At 31.2% G+C, this 22,466-nt stretch overlaps 2 protein-coding genes across 2 annotated transcripts; both read left to right on the top strand.

Annotated features, from left to right (window-relative positions):
- Nucleotides 1-643: 643 nt before the first annotated feature.
- Nucleotides 644-1,417, top strand: LOC131625264 (uncharacterized). The gene has a single exon (XM_058896144.1). It carries the CDS (start codon nucleotides 644-646, stop codon nucleotides 1,415-1,417), a length of 774 nt encoding a protein of 257 aa, XP_058752127.1.
- A 7,572-nt stretch (nucleotides 1,418-8,989) lies between these two features.
- On the top strand, nucleotides 8,990-15,758 carry LOC131625284 (probable phospholipid-transporting ATPase 8). The gene is made up of 10 exons (XM_058896165.1): nucleotides 8,990-10,161; nucleotides 11,363-12,726; nucleotides 12,844-13,231; nucleotides 13,321-13,409; nucleotides 13,577-13,685; nucleotides 13,760-13,981; nucleotides 14,073-14,198; nucleotides 14,376-14,474; nucleotides 14,593-14,784; nucleotides 14,914-15,758. Exons 1-10 carry the CDS (start codon nucleotides 9,769-9,771, stop codon nucleotides 15,505-15,507), a joined length of 3,576 nt encoding a protein of 1,191 aa, XP_058752148.1. The 5' UTR covers nucleotides 8,990-9,768; the 3' UTR covers nucleotides 15,508-15,758.
- Nucleotides 15,759-22,466: the final 6,708 nt, after the last annotated feature.

Here is a 22,466-nt window from a genome sequence, read left to right as displayed (position 1 = left end):
TTGCAGTTTATAAGAAAATCCAAAGTTAGCAAGACAAGATTCACTCAAGAAATCACATAATTGGGTTTTTGCAGAATTGTTAGAGGATTAATTTTTAGATTGCGAGATTAAGGAGGCTGTGTGGAGTTGAGATGGAGGCAAGAGTGCTGGTCCTGATGACTTCTCTTTTTATTTTTTGCAGAATTGTTGGGATTTCGTCAAAGGAGATGTGGTGCGTTTTGTTAACGATTTCCATTCAAGGGCCAAGTTAATAAAAGGGTATACGACGTTTTTCCTTGCGCTTATTCCGAAAGTAAACAATCCTTAATCTCTTTAGGAATATCGACATATATGCTTAGTTGAGTGTCTTTATAAGATATTGATAAAGTTATTGGCATCGATATTGAAAAAAGTGATTGGTAAGTTGGTGTTAGTTGAGCAGTCTGCTTTTATAGCGGGTAGGAACATTTTAGAGAGGGTGTTAATGGTGAAAGAAACCATCGACTTGGTAAAATGAAAGAAAAGAAGGTGCTTAGCTTTGAAGTTTGATTTTTAAAAGGCGTACGACAGTGTAAGTTGGAATTACTTAAGATTTGTCTTGTGTAAAATGGGGTTTGGATTTAAGTAGATCAAATGGATGGAGTCATGTGTTTTTAGTAGCTCTATGTCAGTGTTAGTGAATGGCGGTGTCACTAAGGACTTCAAGGTGGAAATGGGGTTTATAAAGAGAGATCCATTATCTCCCTTTCTCTTTGTTTTGGATACGGAGGGTCTAACTCGTTTGGTGAAAAGAGCGATGGAGATCGAAGAATATTCTAGTTTTCTTGTCAATGAGGAAGTCAAAGTCGACATTCTCCAGTTCATCGATGATACCATTATTCTCGGGGATGGAGATAGCAACAATTTTTGGAGTTCGAAAGTAATTTTTAGAGGCTTTGAGTTAATGTCAGGGATGAAAGTTAATTTTCACAAGAGTAACATCTATGGGATTAACATGAGCGAGTTGAGTATGTTATCTGCTTCTTCTTTTTTGTCTTGCAACATTGATGTTTTTCCTTGCAAATTTATAGGAGTGATGATAGGGGACATCCCTAGAAAAGCTTACTTGTGGAAACATTTAGTGAATAATCTTCGCAATAAGTTGTCGTCTTGGAAAGGTAAGAATCTTTCTATGGGAGGTAGAGTGGTGATGATTAACGCTGTGTTGAACGCTATGCCCGTTTACTTTTTGCCATTATACAAGGCTCCTATTCAAGTCTTGAAAGAGATTAAGAGAATTGAAAGTAATTTTCTGTGGAGGGGTAAGAACAAGCGAATCATTCATTGGGTTAGTTGGGATACCGTATGTAGTCCAGTGGCAAGTGGAGGTCTTGGCATAAAAACATATATGTGTTTAACAAATCCCCCGTCTGATGAAATGGAAATGGAGGATTCTTAAAGATATAGAGGCTTTTTGTAGTGGTTTACTTCGTCATAGATACGATAATCCGGAGGTTAATTTGCTAAACAGTTTTAAGAAAGTGATCAACAACAAGGATATGATTTAGTAGAGAGATCTCATTATGGTGGATAGACCGAACAATGACAATATCAATTTTTTTTCATCTAATATTTCTTGCAGGATTTCCAACGATAAAACCACTTCTTTTTGGCTTAGTTGATGGTTGGGAGATCAAAGCTTAAAGGAAGCTTATCCGTAAAAAAATTTATATAGATAGACAACCTTTCGGAAGTGTGGCTGACAACGGTTCGTGGAATGGATAGGAATGGAGGCGGGATGATGTTAGAGAAGGGGTGTCCCTGGCTGATGAGTTTCAGACGCTTTTGGAGGAGTTTTTTTGAGGTGGTGGACGCTGGGTTTTCTATGCAGTTGGATACAGACGAGTATAGGTGGGAGAATACAGAAAATGGTCAATTCTCGGTGAAGTCTTGCTACGACCTTGTGTCAAAGACATAATCTCTCTTGTTTTGGTCCAGCGACATCAGATCGAATTTGGAATACTTGTGGGAGATTAGTGCTCCAGCAAGAATCCTCATTTTTGGTTGGTGATTGATTATTGAAAGGTTGCCAACTCGAGATGAGTTAACTAAGAGAGACGTGGAGGGCCGACCCAACACATTTTGAGGCCTGATGCCAAAGTTAAAATTAAATATATATTTTAAAATTAATACATTTTAGATGTTTTAGGATGTAAAATATTAAATTATTATAATCAATTTATTTAATATTTTATTTTAATTGATTGTAAAATTAACTCATTTAAACACTCTTTCATTATTTAAAAAAAATCTTAATTGAATAACAATGTCAAAATTATTTTCTAAAAAAAATTAGATTTGAACTAAAAAATTATTATCTATACTTATAGTTCTTGAATTAGAAAGTGAAATAATGTATATTGTCAATGGTTGTTATTATTATATATCTTAAATATGTATTATTTAAATGGTATATAAATAATATAAAAAGTTATTTTTAAAAAATAAATTAATTAAAATTATATAAATATGATATAAAAATGTGAGACCCTAGACAGTGCCTTGCTGCCCTACCCTTAGGACCGGCCTGGAGGCATAGTGGAGTCGGTAAGGGACAAGTGTTGCATCTTTTGTTTCACGGAAGAATTGATCCTTCATCTTTTTGATTCTTACTTCATCTCTTCTTGCATTTGGAAGGCAATAGTTTGTTGGATTAGAGATAATGTATTGTTGAATTTGCATTATCTTGCTAACTTTCTTCATTATTCTCATACTGTGATGAATATGGATATCTATTCTTGTATCCGATTTATTTGACTAGCTATTTCTTGGAACATTTAATTATGTAGGAATTCCGTTATGTTTCGAGGAAGAGTATTTAGTTTTGAGAAATGCTTGAACTCTATCAAGTTTATGTCTTGGAGGTGGTTAAGGTATAATTGTAAAATCACCTCTAATTATATTTTTGAATGATTCTCTTCTCCCCTAGATTGAGAATCGCTTTTCTATTTTTTGAGTTCGAGTACCCCTAATACTCGTTTTAATGGAATCGTCTTGTTGTCTATTAAAAAAATATTTAAATTTAACCAAACTATCCATATGAATTTGATTTTTGATTTTTTATTATTTGACACCCGATTGCACTCACCTGTTTCAATGAAATTTGGTTACAAGTTTTTTTGTCCTCTCCTATATGGAAACTTGAGTGGTTGTTAAAGATAGTTTAGAATTTGCAATAATTAATTGAGTCGATTAAAGTAGTTATAGATAAGTTATGATTAGTTGTTAGTTGATTATATTAATTATTTTAAGATTGCTTCATAAAGTAATCCTACATTCAACCAATCATCCTAATAATCTTCTTTGTTCTATCAATTCTAATTAACATACCAATACATTTTCTCAACTTCATTTTGTGATGGAAATCCAAAATTCAACACTTTTTTGCTCAAATCAATCACGTTTTTCAAAATTGCATGACGTCCACCTTGAAAAAAAAAAAAAAACAATTTTAAGTCTATCTTTCCTTCGTTTTTTATTTAGAAAAATGATCAACTTTTTTTTGTTGCTTTCCCCAAAAAAATAGACTTATTCTGCTAGTATAAGATAATTGAAAATTCAACTTTCATTTGATTTTTCTATTCGATTCAAGTTCCTTTTGGTTTCTCTTTTTATTCTAGAATACTTGTCACATTTATTTTAAAATTTTGAAGGACTAGGTGGGCCTAGTCCTTTCATACATAATATAATAAAATACACTTATTTATTTTAAATTAATTAATTTATTGACCAATTCATATTGATTAAAGAAAATATATATAAATGAAAAAAATTATATTTTTTAAAATTTTTTTTACTTTATATTAATGAATTTATTTTTAATATAATTATAAAATATAATATATTAATATTAAAATAATACAAATAGTATTAATTATATATTACAATTAAAAATAATATTTATTTGTCATACTATAATAAGAAAGAAAGTTCTATATTCATTCTTTCAACTTTATCCTTTTGCATGTCCATTTCAAGTTATTTATGGATGGGATGTGACATCTTTACTTGTTTCATACGGTTTTGAATTAAAATCATCTTTATTTTACTTCTTAAAATAGATGCATTTGTCTTTAACTTTAGACGTATAGTATTTGGCATTCCTAGTAAACTAGAATGACAAATTGATATGTTATTTTTTTTGTATACAATAAATAAAAAATTATTAAGTGATTGTCATTATTCAATTACATTTTATTCTATATTGGTGAAATAAAAAATTCTTCTTGATTGTCATTTTACTTATGTGAGTCTTTAATATTTTTTTTAGAAAGGATGAATTTTTAGGTAAACTTACATGTTTAGGTAATCCTCTTCCATAAGTAATCGAGCATTAAATATGACGTTTTTGTCAAAAGAAAATTTAAACAAGTGGGATATTGTTTGTACCCCTTTCATTTGACCTAATTAATTGTTTAGTAAGAATTTCCATATAGTACTAGTATATCATGGTGGGTCATTAAAGTTAGCTTACTACTCAATCTATTTCTAATTATCATAAATGGAGTATAATTTATTCCATCACTATAATAAAGAAATAAAATATTTTGTTAATATTCTAAATTAAAAAAAAGTATTTTTAAGCTAGTTAATGATAGTTGAATATACTTTTCCAAAATATCTAAAAATATAATTTAATAAACTTCATATTGATTTTATGCAAAATTTAGAAAAAAAATTGATCATAACTAATTTTGTTAAGGTTTGTTATAATTTTTGTATCATATTTTACTTCACTTTCAAAAATAATCTTATTTATTTTAAATTTAAATAATTTTGATCATCTTTTTATGTTTTTGTACTCAAAATGATGAGTTGTTCATTTTTTAATGACATATTACACACACACAATTTCCATATATATATATATATATATAGATATATATATATATATATATATATATATATATATATATATATATATATATATATATATATATATATATATATATATATATATTTTTAAAGATCCACAATTTTTTTTCTTTTCTCACTTTTTACATATTGTTATTTTTTTTATGAAATGTAAATGATGTATTTTGTCTTTAAAATTCCACAATTGTTTCTATATATTAAAGCAAGAGTTTTTTTCTTCGAAATGAGGGAAAAAGAAGATAAAGAGAAAATTGTGAGGGATCAAAGCGAAGATTGTATTTGATTATGATGGTTTCTATATGTTAGAGCAAGAGTTTTTTTCTTCGAAATGAGGGAAAAAGAAGATAAAGAGAGAATTGTGAGGGATCAAAGTGAAGATTTGTATTTGATTATGATGGATAAATGATACAAGTATACGTTAACTATTATATTACTAACTAACTAGCTTATAGTTAGTAAAGACATAGTCAATTAGTAGTAATCATATATGTAATTAGTAGTAACTACACATGGAACTAGTAGTAATCAGATATGAAGTTAACTATAACTACCTAACCATTATATTACCTACCTTTTAAAAAATTTAGGATTGATTAACTAACAACATGATCCCTTGATCCAATCATATAACAATCGATTGACAACAAATACACATATGCATGCCTTAGAATCAGAAATATGTCAGTCTTTAACCCTTTGGTTAGCACATCTGCACCCTGTGCATAAGTAGGGTAATGTGCTATCTCTAGTTTTCCTTGATTGACGTGCTCCCTCAAGAAATAAAACCTTACTTCAATATGTTTGCTCTTATCATGCAAGTCTGAGTTCTTTTCTAAATTAATATATGATTTTTTATCGATTTGCAGCTTGATTGGCCTATTGACTTCAATCTTCAATTACTTTAGAATTAACTACATCCATATTGTCTAACATGCAACATAAAATCCAACTACGAACTCTATCTCATATGATGAAAAAGCCACAATTGGTTGTTTTCTTGTGAAGATCATATAGTTCAAAGTCATAATTCTTTATGATTATATAAAAGCCTTTATCTATAAGTTAGCCAAAAACTTAATAGATTGCATTCCATTCCTGGTATATCAATAATTTTAAAATTAATTTATCTACTAACTCTAAAATTTATTTTGAACTTCTTTGGAGTCTTTAATCAAGGATATGATATATCACTTATACTTTAATACACATAAATATATCAATTCTAAGGCATTATCTTTGATCTTTACCCAAACGATTTTCTCTTTGTTTATCGGTTCATCTAACATAATACCTTACATAAACTTTGTTGAGTCATTAGATTCTTAATTTTGTTGAATCAAAAGATTCTTCACTTATTTTAATTTGAAATTTTGCATTATTAGATAGAAGACTTGACAAGAGGCTGCAATTAATTAAGAGCAAAACATATGGATTAGCAATTAGCAGCGAGGACAGAAGCGGAGTCTTAGTTTGGATCAAATCTAATGATCTAAATGAATTACATTTGAGAAAAAAATGGTTAAAAAAATATGAGATAGGCAACAACCATCTTTTCACTATGCCTTAAAATTTTAAGTTAATGTATAATGTAAAATGTATTTTGTTTGTTGGAAGCAAATTTGGTAGATTAAATTATTATTTAGTGGCATCGAGAAAAAATGAAAATAAAAAAAATAAAGGAATTCAATAAAAAAAGAAAATAAAATTATGGGTAAGAAGGGAAAATATGTTAATTAAAAAATAAATAATTAAATGAATATAATAATTATAAAATAATATATACTATTAAAAAAATAAAAATAAAATAAATGTAACTACGTGGGGTAGAATTTTTTTATTTTATAATCTACTATCATGTTATGTGTTCCAATAGGGACAATCTTTTATTTGGAAGAATGTCTCCAAAATGCGGAAAAAAATATATGATATTAATAAAAAAAAAAAGGTGGTGACGCATCTAGTGGGAAATATAAATATCTTTATGTATCAATCAAGCTTTGATGTTATCATAGTAACAAACACGTGTAACAAAAACATGACAACAAAGCAAAAATAAAACCTAAAAAAGTGTTTCTCCATTTTGGATTCAAGTGTGCAAGTGATACTCCATCTTTCACATCTTAATCATATAGTCAAACTTTTTATTTCATGCAAACAAAGTGTATATACTACAACTACTGGTATTTCTTTATTAACAACTTTATATTTGTAAAATGAATTTGTCTGTTTTTTTTACTTTAGTAGAATTTTTTATCTTATTATTTTTAATTTCATATCTAATTAATATTAATTATTTTATTTTAAAATTATTATTTTTCATTTTATATTTTTATAATGTAAATACACAATACTACTCTTTGTTTTTATCCTAAGAAAAACTAAAAAAATGTAAAAAAAAATAAAATAATTATTAATCATTGCGACATTTAAAATTTTGTTTTTGAAACATAATCTCTTAAGAATTTGTGATAAATCAATGCATCAACTATTATTAAATATACTAATATTTTAAATGAGGGTAAGCAACTATTGTAAATAATAAATATATTTAGCTTAGAGTTTTTCTTATAAAAAGAATAAAAAAATAGTTTCTTATATTCAATATCGCACGCTCTTGTTAATAAGAGTAATTTAATAAAATCATAATTCTTTTTTTTAGTTTTTGTGAGATAAAGCATATTTATTTTTTCAAAAATGTGCACAATATCTCACAAATAATATAATTTCTCTCACCAGATCGAAAATAATATATTTAGTAAATTTATTTTAGCTATTGAGTTTGCATATGATAAAGGTTGGTGCTACATTTGCATTGAAAGTGACTCACCATAAGTGTTCAAATTTTCAAAAATTTGAATATGGTTCTTTGACAACTTCAAAATTGATGTAGTAATTGTCTTTACCCTTAACATTTTTTGTTGTTGTTCTATTCTAATATCCATAGAGAAGAAAATAACATTTTTTTTTGTTCTATTCTAATATTCTCTAAGAAAATGCATGTTCGGAGAAATTGACTAACCATGGTGATATAATTGACGGGGTAATGTGCCTAGACAAGTTGACTAATCAAGTTCCTCTTTGATAATTGATAACACTATTTTCTTAGTTTATTCAAAAATAAATTATTAATAATTTGTAATTATTTATTTATATCTATTAAGAAAATTATTGGTTAAAGATAGAATTCAAAAATACTTACTTTTGGAGAGATATTCTTACTCCAAAAATAAATTATTATAACTTACTCAATATCTTGACCATTAATTCTTCTCAATTATATATAAATAAAAATCCGTTAGATCAAACTCTAATTTTAGTATCATATTAGAACTTATTAATCTGATTATAAATCACCCATCGTTTATATCTACGCACAAATCCAATAATATTAAATAGGACTGTTCAAAAAAATCATGAGATGAACAAACGTAATTGAAGTTGAAATAAACGAATTGTTATGTTTGGTTAGTGAACTAAACCATATTACACAAACACTTTTAGAACCGAACCCAAAATAAACTAAATCAAACCAATACTAACATAAAATTGATAAATACTAAAAATAAATTTTATTTTTTTTTAAATTTTAAAAATAATTTAACGGTTCGGTTATTTAATAAATAATTCAATTTTAAAAAAATTAACTTCTAATAATTTCAAAATAATATATTAAATTGATGATTGTGATTCGGTTCATAAATTAAAATAAATCAATTTAGTTAGAATAAATTTTTATCATAATTTAATTCAATTCATTTCAATTTTTTCACTATCCATAAACACCCCTGATACTAGGGCGAAACTCTAAATTAAATAGGATCTCAATATATTTATTCATCTTTTGCCCAATTAAATAGATATTTATTTTTATTAGATCTATTCTTAGAGAAAGTCTTACATGGGCATACTATTTGAACACAAAGTTTCAACACACATCTTAAAAATAATTAAATAATCCAAATAATTATTTTCTTATTGTTGATTGTTGAAGTTGTACAAGTTAAAAATAAATAAAAAATCCTGTAAAAAAAATGTGATTATTTATTTATTTCTATTACTATGATAACATTGATTACATGTATAGTACCTTTTTCCTGTTGTGGTCTCTTTCTCTCTCTTCCCTTTGATGAATGAAAGAAATTAACATGAATGTAATGTAGGAGCAAGCAGTAACCAGCTCTATGTTAGTAGTAGTAAACAAAACAATCTAGTAGCGGTTCTTTCTTTCCATCTATCAATTTTTTCTTTAATGTCTCTTTCACATTCATTTTCATTTTCATTTCCTTGCTTACACTAGCGGCAACCTTAACTGCTTCTCTACTTACTCACACCAACTTATTCTTCTCTCTCTCTCTACACAATTCCCTTCTTCATCCATCAAGTAAGAGACAACCTCACCCTTCATTTACAACAAGGAATTCTCTAAATCTATACCTTAAGCCTTTCCCATTATACCCTTTTCACCTCCCAAAGTTCTTACCTTTATGGTTTCATTTGTTGAGCTTTTTAGTTCAATTTAGACAACCTATATATATGTATATATACTTGTAGTAGAGATAGATCAAAGGTTGTTTTTTTATGATTGTTTGTTTGTTTGTATAATCAATCAATGAATCAAGCTTGTTTTTTTCTTAGCTTGTGATGTGTGGGGTGCTCACATTAATTGAAAGTTCAAATTTTTAGGTAAAGGGGTTGGCCTAATTTTGGTGCTTTTTTCATAGAGGGTGTTAAAAATTTGAACTTTTTGTTTCTCTTTGTGAAGTTTGTGATGGGTGTTTCTTTGATTTTTCGGGTATGACTGCGTGATCAAATATCGTGTGTTCTCTGTTTGAATTCGAGGATCATTTGGAATTTAGAGGGGAAGGGGTGAAAAAAATGCCTGAAGGGGGAAGAAAGAGGATACATTTTAGCAAACTATATACATTTTCTTGTTTCAAATCATCATTTAAAGAGGGGCATTCACAAATTGGAGGAAAAGGGTATTCGAGAGTTGTTTATTGTAACGATTCTGATAACGTTGAAGCGATTCAGTTGAATTATGATGGAAACTATGTGTCAACTACCAAGTATACAGCTTTTAATTTTATACCAAAGTCATTGTTCGAACAGTTCAGAAGGGTTGCGAATATCTACTTTCTTATTGTTGCTTGTGTTTCGTTTAGTCCTTTGGCACCTTATACAGCTTTAAGTATTGCGGCGCCTTTGGTGGCTGTTATTGGTGCTACTATGGCTAAAGAAGCTGTGGAAGATTGGAGAAGAAGAAGACAGGTACTGTTTTCAGTTTTTTATTCATTTCTTCAATGTTACTTTTGTTTCAAATGATGTAAGTATACCTTTTAATCTTGCACTTAGACCCTGTTTGGATAAACGACTTTATTAAGCGCGTAATTATAAGCTATTTCTATATCAAAAGATGAAATAAAATAAAATTGTTTTCATAGGCAATTTTGAAGAGATTATGGAAATAAGCTGAAAACAGCTTATGACATGTCATAAGCTATTTTCATAAGCTCTTCCAAACAATCTCAAGGTACATGCTCTTAATTGACCCTCCTCCTAGTTGGTTTCTACAAAAGGTTTACATTTATATACGTCCTATAAAATTGGACTAAAAACTAAATTGGTGTAAAAGTGTAATCATGCCTTTATGAGTAACTTTGCAGTTTCTAATGTTATTTATTTTGTATGGTGGAATCAAGCTTTTATCTATGAATATCAATTATGATCTAATGCTTCTTATGGGAATAATATGATAGAAAACTAGGCTTACTAGCTTTATTATCTTACAATGCAGAAGGGTTCAAAAACTATTCTAGGAAACATTATAGTTCCTTATCATTCTCTCATATAATTAAGTGTTACTTTATGCTTAAGTCACTTGATTGTACCTTTTTTTTAGCTTATCTTTTTTTTTTCTTTCTGTTGATGATTTGCTTTGGATATTGTTCTGCTCTAGAACTAAATAATGATTGGAAAGGACGAGTTCACTGTATGTTGCGGTGGTTTAGGACTTATGATGCGGTGGAGAGGGTGCTGACCTGCAAGGTTAACTCTCCAAACTCAAGTCAGTAAGAGAGTGAGAAATGAAGTTTAAATGAGAAATAATTTGAATATCTGAGAAATGGCGCGATCTCCTCTTTAAATAGGAATTAGTTAGCAAGTAGCAACCAATGTGTGAGAGGGGGCGTGAGGTGCGGTAAGCCGTCAGATAGATATGGACGGCTATGATAGGATTCACGAGAGAGTTAACCTGCTTGGTGGAGAAACGGAGCGCACCTGTTCGGCGCCGAACGTCGCCTTTCGCCACTATTTGGCTTCCGCACTTTTAGGGTATTGTGGGCGGCCTAGAACAAATATGCTTCACTTTTGTCTGTTATGAGTCATCATTTTCAATCGGTTTCTTTTAGTTGTAGATAGTTTTCTTATTTTCTTTTTCATTCAAAATTGTCATTTTCAATTGGTTTTTCAGGATATAGAGGCAAACAACAGAAAGGTTCAGGTATATGGTAAAAACAATACATTTGTGGAGACGAGATGGAAGAAACTTCGTGTTGGTGATGTGATTAAAGTGTACAAAGATGAATACTTTCCTTCCGATCTTCTTCTGCTTTCGTCAAGCTACGGGGACGGTGTTTGCTATGTCGAGACAATGAATCTTGATGGAGAAACTAATCTAAAACTAAAGCAGGCATTGAAGGCGACAACTCATCTTAATGATGAACAATCTTTGCAGAAGTTTAGAGCTATGGTCAAAAGTGAGGATCCTAATGAAAATCTATACTCATTTATTGGAACTTTGAATTACGAGGGTGTAGAACATCCTCTTTCGTTGCAGGAAATCCTTTTACGAGATTCTAAGCTGAGAAATACCGAATATATCTACGGTGTTGTTATCTTTACTGGCCATGATACAAAAGTGATGCAGAACTCCGTTGATCCTCCGTCAAAGAGGAGCAAAATCGAAAGAAAAATGGATAAGATAATCTACATTCTCTTCAGTACTTTGGTTTTGATATCCTTTATCGGTTCTTTGTTTTTTGGTGTCGAGACCAAAAGGGATATTAGAAGCGATGGAAATTACAGAAGGTGGTATCTTCGTCCAGACGAGTCAACAGTATATTTCGATTCTAGAAGGGCAGGCCTCGCGTCGCTTCTTCACTTTTTAACTGCGCTTATGCTGTATGGGTATCTAATTCCAATATCACTTTATGTGTCGATAGAACTTGTGAAAGTTCTGCAGTGTATTTTCATCAACCAAGATCAGGAAATGTATTTTGAAGAATCCGATCGGCCAGCTCATGCGCGGACGTCTAATTTGAACGAAGAACTTGGTCAAGTTGATACTATATTGTCTGATAAAACCGGTACTTTGACATGTAACTCTATGGAGTTTGTCAAATGTTCCGTTGGGGGTATTCAGTATGGTCGTGGCATTACCGAAGTGGAGAAGGCAATTGCTAGAAGAGCGAAGGGTGGAGAGCCTGAAGGTGATGCTTATTCATCGGATATCTTGATTGAGAGAAGTGATGGTGTGGAATCTCAGAAACCAATTAAAGGCTTTAACTTTAAAGATGAGCGTATAATGAACGGACTATGGATTAATGAACAACATCCGGACATCATAGAGAAATTCTTTCGAGTTTTAGCTATATGTCATACAGCCATTCCTGATGTAGATAAGAAGTCGGGTGAAATTTTGTACGAAGCTGAGTCGCCAGATGAAGCGGCATTTGTCATAGCTGCGAAGGAGCTTGGTTTTGAGTTTTTTGCTCGGACACAAACAAGCATTTCGTTGCATGAACTGAATTATGAAAGCAAAAAAAGGGTTGACAGGTTGGCCAACTCCTTTTACTATGCTAGTTTCTATCGATTTTCGCCGGTTTTGGCACACGCTCATATTTTTTGAATTTTAATGTTTAATTATTTTTTGTTGACTTCATTGATGAGCAGAGTGTACCAGCTTCTGCATATCTTAGAGTTTAGCAGCTCTCGCAAAAGAATGTCTGTGATAGTGAGGAATGAGGAAAATAAAATATTGCTCCTATGCAAGGGTGCCGACAGTGTTATGTTTGAAAGGCTCTCGGAATATGGAAGAGAGTTTGAAGTTGAAACCAATAATCATATAAAAAAATATTCCGAGGCAGGTTTAAGAACTCTCGTAATTACATACCGTGAGCTCGGCGAAGAAGAATATAACCAATGGAACAAGGAGTTTTCGAAGGCCAAAACTTCTTTAGCAGCAGACCGAGATACACTGGTGGATGCAGCTGCTGACAAGATGGAAAGAGATTTGATACTTCTTGGAGCTACCGCAGTCGAGGATAGACTGCAAAAAGGGGTCTGTATAAAATTCCGCTCGAATATGTATGCCACTGATTATGTGCTTGATTAGTTGATGAAGTTCACTTTGTTTACTTCAAAATTCAGGTTCCTGAATGTATTGAGAATCTTGCTAAGGCAGGGATCAAGTTATGGGTATTGACCGGGGACAAAATGGAAACTGCAGTCAACATCGGGTACATCAACAAGGCTTGTTCTTCTTTCGGTTTCTTATAACTATTGTAGCATAGCAGAATTTGAACAAAATACTATTTTCTACGATCTGTGATCGAGAACACCGGAACTTTCTATGTAAGTTTATTAAATTAAGTTGACACTAGTTTTTCCCCCTCCGATTTTACAGGTATGCTTGTAGTTTACTTAGACAAGACATGACACAAATAGTGATCACTCTTGATTCATCGGATATCCTATCATTGGAGAAACAAGGGAACAAGGAGGCTGTAAAAACGGTACACGACCTTGCGTTTTTCTTGCATCCGATTTTCTTTCATTATTTTTGATCTTTGATACGATGATTGTTTAGGCCTCTCATGATAGCATAAAGAAGCAAATTAACGATGGAATCTTGCAAATCAACTCAGCGAAAGAGAGTTCCTCGTCGGAAAGTTCTTCATTTGGCTTGATAATTGATGGGAGGTCCTTGGAGTATTCTCTCAAAAATGGTTTGGAGAAACCATTCTTTAAGTTGGCGAGTAATTGCGCTTCTGTCATTTGTTGCCGGTCTTCTCCAAAACAGAAAGCTCGTGTGAGTATTATGGATGCACTATTTTAAATTTTCTTCATATATATATTGAAAATTTCTTGTTTATAATTGCATGAGCCAAAAAAATGTGCAGGTTACAAAATTGGTGAAATTGGAAACAGGGAAGACAACATTATCAATCGGTGATGGTGCAAATGATGTTGGCATGCTTCAAGAGGCTGATATTGGAGTTGGAATTAGTGGCGCTGAAGGCATGCAGGTTAAAAGATGCATTTTTTGAATTTATTTCGGTTGTACCTTTTTTCGGTCCATGAAATACTTATATCCTTCACGATCCATCAAAATCGTCAATTGTTTCTCGTTTATGTTCTTTTATTAAGTAAAACCTTAACATCATATAGATATTGTTGAAAACATTCATATTTGTTATCTACAGGCTGTGATGGCTAGTGATTATGCAATCGGTCAATTCCGTTTTCTGGAGCGTTTGTTGCTGGTACACGGCCACTGGTGCTATAGGCGAATATCAATGATGGTAAAACCATGCATCCAAAGAACTGTGTTTGTGAATGCATCATGTATGTTATAATTTTTAGAAAAACTAATCAACAAAAAACATGGTCACTGATAACTTGTTTTATTTGTTGATGCAGATATGTTACTTTTTCTATAAAAACATTGCATTTGGATTCACCCTATTTTGGTTTGAAGCATATGCATCATTCTCCGGTCAAGCCGCGTACAATGATTGGTACATGTCGTGTTACAATGTGTTCTTCACTTCACTACCGGTCATTGCTCTCGGCGTTTTTGATCAAGATGTTTCTGCCAAACTATGCCAAAAGGTACTAAATTGTCATTCTTTAAATTGCCTTTGTTCATGAACGTCGCGTGGAATTTTTTACATAGCTATTAAATTGTGGTTACTTGTAGCCCAAGAAACCCTAAACTAATGAAACTATCTTTATACACAGTATCCCTTTCTATATCTAGAAGGAGTAGAGAACATTCTCTTCAGCTGGCCACGGATAATCGGTTGGATGTTAAACGGAGTAATTAGTTCCTTGCTAATCTTCTTCTTAACGACTAATGCCGTCTTAAACCAAGCCTTCACGAAAGACGGTCAAGTAGTAGACTTCGAAATACTCGGTGTCATAATGTATACTTGTGCAATTTGGGTTGTGAATTGCCAAATGGCACTTTCAATCAACTACTTCACATGGATCCAACATTTTTTCCTTTGGGGTAGTATTGCATTTTGGTACATTTTCTTGATTGTTTATGGCTACATATCTCCAATCATATCAACAACAGCTTATAGGGTATTCATGGAAGCATGTGCTCCTAGTGCTTTGTATTGGTTAGTCACTCTTTTTGTTGTTGTTTGTGTTCTTTTACCATATTTTTGTTATAGAGCTTTTCAAAGTAGGTTTCTACCAATGTATCATGATATCATACAAAGAAAACAAGTAGAAGGGACTGAATTTGAGATAGGTGATGAAGTACCTAAAAAAGTTCAAGGGAAGTTGATACATTTGAGAGAAAGATTGAAGGAAAGGGAACCTTGAAATGTGTATAATGTAAATATGGTTTGAAAGTTATATTCTTGGAGAGGATTTGTATTTGGTTTATTGCTTGTAGTTTGGAAGTGATTTGTGTAGTAAGGTTTGTTAATAGCTTTTTTTACAGATGATTTCATTATTATTTTTATTTAGTTTATACCATAAGATGTAGATTAGGTATGTAAAGGTTGTGTAAATTGTTATACCATATATAGAATTTGTATTGGTTAATGGAAAAAATTGTACATATTTTGGTATATGCTTTGTGTGTCTGTGTGTCTCCAACCTATTGTAAAAATTCATCAATATGGCTGTTGTTTGATAAGTCACTGAGTAATTCAAATCACTTGCTAATTTGTGTATGCTAATTAATTTGCAGCTGAAATCGAGTTCATAGAGCAAGTTAATCAATTTAGCATTTTTATCAAGACTTATGTTTCTCAATTTTCCATCAAAACATAATTTCTTGAAGTAACTATGTTGCAAAATGGTTTTTTCAAGCCTTCTATTTGAGTAGGTAATGGCATAAATTACTTTATTTAGGTAAATGTGTAATAAAACTAATAACTACAATGGTAACTTAGTAAATTTGAGTAGGTCGAGTGGGGGGAAGGGTGAGTATTAAGATCCCTGATGCAAGCTGCGAAGTAGTGAAAGATATCGAATCACATGGAGATATTTGATTACCAGCTTTTACTCTAGCGAAGTGTAGCTCAGGCGATCAAAATGTTGGTAATTAAGTGAAAATGAATTAAAATTAACAGAATAAGAAGGACGACATGGGGTACGTGATTATCTATCTCAATATATTCAATTAATTCCCCAAAATCAAATACGAAAAAACAAAGCGAGTTATAGAAAAGTAGATAAAATTGTACAACACCTACTTTTGTTGGTAATTAAGTGAAAATGAATTAAAATTAACAGAATAAGAAGGACGACATGGGGTACGTGATTATCTATCTCAATATATTCAATTAATTCCCCAAAATCAAATACGAAAAAACAAAGCGAGTTATAGAAAAGTAGATAAAATTGTACAACACCTACTTTTGTTGGTAATTAAGTGAAAATGAATTAAAATTAACAGAATAAGAAGGACGACATGGGGTACGTGATTATCTATCTCAATATATTCAATTAATTCCCCAAAATCAAATACGAAAAAACAAAGCGAGTTATAGAAAAGTAGATAAAATTGTACAACACCTACTTTTGTAGCGTGTGTACTATTTTAGATGAAAGATTTAGAAAATTTCATTGGCCACCTCCCTATGGGGGTCACCCCCAGCGAAAATTCCAAAATACCCCTGCTTCGGAAGTCCATTTCCGAAAGCGTCTTTTTTGAAAAAATTGACTTATTTCGGAAGTTCACTTCCGAAATACTGCGATTTCTGCAGATTTATCAAAACACTCCCCCTCCCCCAATCATTTACCCTAAATCAAAACAAAAAGTGGCAAAGGCGAAAATTTGTGCAAACAGAATTCCAAAGCTGCATCAAGGCTCCAATCACACTGCTAAACAACATTCAAAAGCCCTCAATCCTAACACTTTGTAAGTTTTGAAATTTTTAGATCTAGTTTTGTGATGCATGTTATTTAGGGTTTTAATTACATAAATGATATATGGTTAGGTTGTTAGTAGTATTTAGGTTGTTTAGAAGCATTTTGATTTGGTTTGAAGTTTGGTTTAGGGGTCTGTCATGGAAGTTGCAGAAAACTCCATCGCAGGGGTGTTTCGGAAGTTCATTTCCGAAAACACCTCCATCCTAGTTTTCGGAAATGAACTTCCGAAATGTATCAGAAGTTCAAATTTTTTTGTTTTTTATTTTGTCTATGCATATTAATCGTTTTCAATTGTTTACAGGAACATGTCAGGCAACCAACCAGCACGCAGGACTGTGTCTTCTAAAGAGGGCGCTAAGGGAAGAAAGGGTTCTTCAAAGAAGGAGGTGAAAGAGGTGAAGGAGGTGAAGGAGGTGAAGGAGAAGAAGAAGCTTTTGACTGGTTCTGCTTCTCGTCCCCTGGGGGTCCATGGCTCGGACGTGCAGGCTCAGCCTTCAGGCGTGATCAACGCTGATGGTTCTGATACTGAGTGGGATGAGGATTGGTATAATTATCTTCATTCGGAGGAGTTCGCTCGTCGGGAAGAATAACATGTTTTTATTTTGTTTGATGTGTATTTTGTAACCCTCGTCGGGCAGAATAACATGTTTTTGTTTTGTTTGACGTGTTTTGTTTTGTTTTGTTCTAATTTCGGATTGTATCGCACAGTGTTTTTGTATTGGATTTATCATGTTAGTTTTTGGAAGTGGTAACCGGGGTCGGAACATATGACGGAGGAGGTGGATGTTCGGAGGAAGAAGAACCAGAGGTACGTCCACCGCGAGACAAAGGAGCCAATCAATGTAAGCTATAGTTTATCATTATCATCTGGGGACGTCATTTCTAAAAAATCAAGATTAAAAATAATAAGATTTTTTTCCCAATTTTTTGTAATGACGTCCCCTGATGATAATGATAAACTATAGCTTACATTGATTGGCTCCTTTGTCTCGCGATGGACGTACCTCCGATTCTTCTTCCTCCGGACATCCACCTCCTCCGTCATATGTTCCGGCCCCGGTTACACCTCCTCCGTCATTTGTTACTTACAGTAGTACGTATTTTTATTAAAAGAATAAAAAAACCTTTTGAAATTTGGAAGCCTTTTTTTCTCCCCACCACTCTCTCATCCCCACCTACCCGTGTTCAACAATATGTAACTTTAATTTTATGTAATATTATCGTTGTAATCTTCACCCGATTAAATAAAGCGAATTGTTGTTGTTTTTCATTTTATTTTGTCCAGACATATTTTCGGAGGTTCATTTCCGAATTCTCCAAGGGGGGTGCCTTCGGAGATGAACTTCCGAAACACCACATTTTCTGAAAAGTAACTTTATTTCGGAGATGCATCTCCGAAATCAATATTTTATATTAAAAAAAACACGTTTTCGGAGATACATTTCCGAAAATACCTTTTTTAAGAAAAAAAGTACAGTTTCGGAAATGAACTTCCGAAACAAGGGGTAATGTGGTAAATTCACCAGGGGTGGGCAAGAAGGTTAGGAGGTGGGTGAAGAAATTTTCAAGATTTATTTGCTTTCGCTAGCCTGTATCATTCATCTGAGAACAGGGGCGGAGCCAAGGCCCAGCTAGCCCGGGCGCCTGCCCGGGCTCAACCCCTATTTTCTTTGTACTCCCCTAATTTAATAATCGATTTTTAGACAAAATCAGGGGCAAAATTAGTATAAATAGGGTGTGAAAATTATAATAGATGAATAATCAATGGTGTAAAGTTTTTGCCCAGGCTGCCTAAAATTTCTGACTCCGCCACTGGAAGTCGTATATTAGCAGAGCTATGCGGCTTTCTCAACCAAGAGCAAGACGCCTTGTCAATGGTGTCGCAACTTGGTTGTTTATCAACCAAAATCAAGTCACCTTGTAACTTGGTGAGTTTCTCTTGCCAAGATCAAAATTCGGTTTCTCTTTAGCACCTAAATCAAGTTTTGGTTGTTCTACTTTTCTGCCATAGCAACCACTAGGTATGTTTTTCCCTAGGGTCGCAAGACTCTAGATACCATAATAAAACCGTGAGTAGAATTTTCTGTCTTGTTTATCCACAAATGACACACACATGCATACACAAAAGCTATTCAAATCAACTAGTTAAGGTTTCTTCTACGTTTTTGTTGATACAACTAGCTCTCCTAAAATGAAATATTCTAAAAATAAATAAACAATATGAACTAATTAGGATTAGTATAATAATCACAAAATATTCTCTCAATATTTTGCATTTATACAATCAGAATCAATTAGGATCAACATAACGTTTCAGAATATTCTCTGCATTAGTCTCTCAATTATTTCAAATTTATAAATTTATTCTTCATACATTCATCATCGAGCCTGAAGTGTTTTTTGGCATATCTAGTTTACTTTAAGAATCCGTTTGAAAGTTGATTTTTGAAGAGAATTTAGAGGGTTACGTCTATATCTTAAAATATGTTTGATATTTTTAAAAATTTAAAGAACAATAATTTTATATTTTAATGTAATATGTTGTTTTTAAAACTTTTAAAATATCAAACCTATTTTAAGATACAGTCGCAACCTATCTTCCAAACCCTCTGAAACCAACTCTAAATGTTTTCTTATTAAAAGTATTTTGGTACTATTTTATTATTGCATTTCCCAAAACATTTAAGGTTAATTTGACTAGTTTATTGTTTTATTATAAATTTGGTCTTCCAATCACTCCAAGTTTCTAGAACTGGTCTTTGTCACTTGTTTTTAGGGGTGAAAATAGGCTAGGCCGAGCTAGGCTTTGACAAGTCTAAGTCTGACCTGTCTAAAAAACTGAAGCCTAAGTCTGGCCTGTGACCTGTCGTAGATTTATTTTTTAGGCCTGAGCCTGGTCTTTCGGAGGCCTAGTTAGCCTGTTAGCCTATATAAAAGCCTATTTGTTTTAGACATAAGTATATAAGCAATTAAAATAATGTTTAAATAGATTAACTAACTAAAAGATCAAGAGACTAAAAATTTGTTTGCATTGACTTATTTTAACTTACCTCTTTGCATAAGTTCTAGGAGACTATTTGTTTAAGAGAAATTATGAAAACAATGTTCATCAGATGTTTTCATCTTATTTTCATAAGTTCTTCAAGATAACCAAATTTTATTTATGTATTTTAATTCAAAGTATTAAACATAACATAATGATAATAAAAAGTAATCATATTTATTTAAATAGGCCGGCCTGATAGGCTTAAAAGGCTTCTTTTAGGGCCTGAGGCCTAGCCTTTTTAACTAAACAGGCTTATAAAAAAACTAGGCTTTTTTTATTTAAAAATAATGTGTGGTCTGACCTGAACCTATATAGGCTAGCCTGTAGATCCCTGTTATCGGCCTAGCCTATTTCCACCCCTACTTGCTTTTCACTAATTGAACAAATTCATGAGAGTGGAAGTGGGTTAGTTAGGATATATGACATGACTGCATGGGGAAAAAAAACTACCATATGCCCACTATAGCAAATCTAGCCATCTTATTACACTAATTATACATTACTATTATAATAATTTGCAATGAGTAATCGGAAGAAAAGTGGGGTTGGCTAATTAGTAATAATTTATTTTATTACTCTCGTACTTATCCACAATTCTTTAATTAAAAACAAGGGTTTATTTATGTGAACATAAAAAAGAAAGATCTATTTTCAAGTTTTGTGGGTTGAATGAACACTTGCTTTGTGATTATAATTGTCCATTGTTTTGTGATCATTACTTAATACTGAAAGTATGTCTTCATACACGTGCATAGTCCCATCATTCACATTTTGTCATATATATATATATATATATATATATATATATATATATATATATATATATATATATATATATATATATATATATAAACAGCTTTAGCTAATATGCATAAGGATTTTACTTATGCACCGTGCATAAGTCTACATAAGTCATTGGATCATGTTTTTAATCCAGTATCGTGTATTGAGTATTGAGTATTGAGTGGTGAGTATTGGGTATTGAGTAATAACAATTGATGTCTAGAATTTGATCCAATGATCCAAGGGTCCATAATAATCTATGCATGGTGTATAGATTTTTATCTATACACGGTAATTGCACCCTATATCAACTATCTATCCATTAAAAGAATATGCCTGCAAACTACCAATAATACCCTTTCATTTTAATTTTTTTTACACTTACAAAAAATTAAAATAGTAAAAACATAATCACTCAATTAATCCACCTTAATTTTCATTCAAATGCTACCCAGTGTCAATTTCTTATTTGATACTTTTTCAACATTTACTTTTTTGACCCCGCTTCTCACTCTTTCACTTACTATTTCTTTGCTCAATTTCACTTACTATTTCTATTTCCTACACTTTTCACTTTCATTTTAATTTTTCTCTTTCCATTTTCTCTTCTCCTTTTTAAATTTCTAAGCATAAATAAATTGAATTAATAGCAACACATAAAAATTTACTCAACCAAAAATCTAATTATTTTGTCACTATTAAAAAAAAAAATTTCAAATGCAAATTATTTTTCTCACGAGCCACTAAGAGCAAAATATCAATTTTATTGTCTTTATTTGACACAGAGAATTCTTATTTTAAAATGCCAAAATTTTTGTTTTTCTCACGGACCATTATTAGCAAAATACATATTTTATTTTAACTAACAATTGTCTTTATTTGAGACACAAAATTCTTATTTTTAAATGCAAATTTTTTTATTTTTCTCACGGGCCACTCTCAGCAAAATACCTATTTTATTTTAATTAACAATTATCTTTATTTGAGACATAAAATTCTTATTTTTAAAATGTCAAATTTTTTTTTTCATAGGTCAGTATGAGCAAAATATTTATTTTATTTTAATTAACAATTATCTTTATTTTAGACAAAAAAATTTACTTTTAAATGGCAAAATTGCTAAAAATGAATTTTTTTATTTTAATACATATTTTATTTCACGGCCACTATCAATAAAATACATATTTTATTTTAATTAACAATTGTTTTTATTTGAGATACAAAATTTTTATTTTCAAATGTCAAAATTGAATTTATATTATTATTATTTATTATATAATTAAATAACTCATTTTAAATTTACATGCATATTTAAACAGAATCTATATAGTATCAAATAAATTTATCCGTGCAGACGCACGGGTATTTTGCTAATATAAAAAAGAAATATACACGTGCATAGTTTCAACTTTTCCAAATTATTTTTGAAGTTTCATATATTTTTTTAAATTTAAATATTTAATTTTATGCTTTGAAATTTGAACCTAAATTTAAATTATACGTACTATATTAGTCAAAATTGTGTGTTTTCTAGAAGGGCTTTATCCGGTCCACTTAAAGTTTTAAAAGC

The sequence above is a fragment of the Vicia villosa genome, unplaced genomic scaffold (assembly GCF_029867415.1).
Source record: "Vicia villosa cultivar HV-30 ecotype Madison, WI unplaced genomic scaffold, Vvil1.0 ctg.000197F_1_1, whole genome shotgun sequence".
NCBI classification, from domain to species: Eukaryota; Viridiplantae; Streptophyta; class Magnoliopsida; order Fabales; family Fabaceae; genus Vicia; species Vicia villosa.
This window is presented reverse-complemented; position numbering and strand designations above follow the sequence as displayed.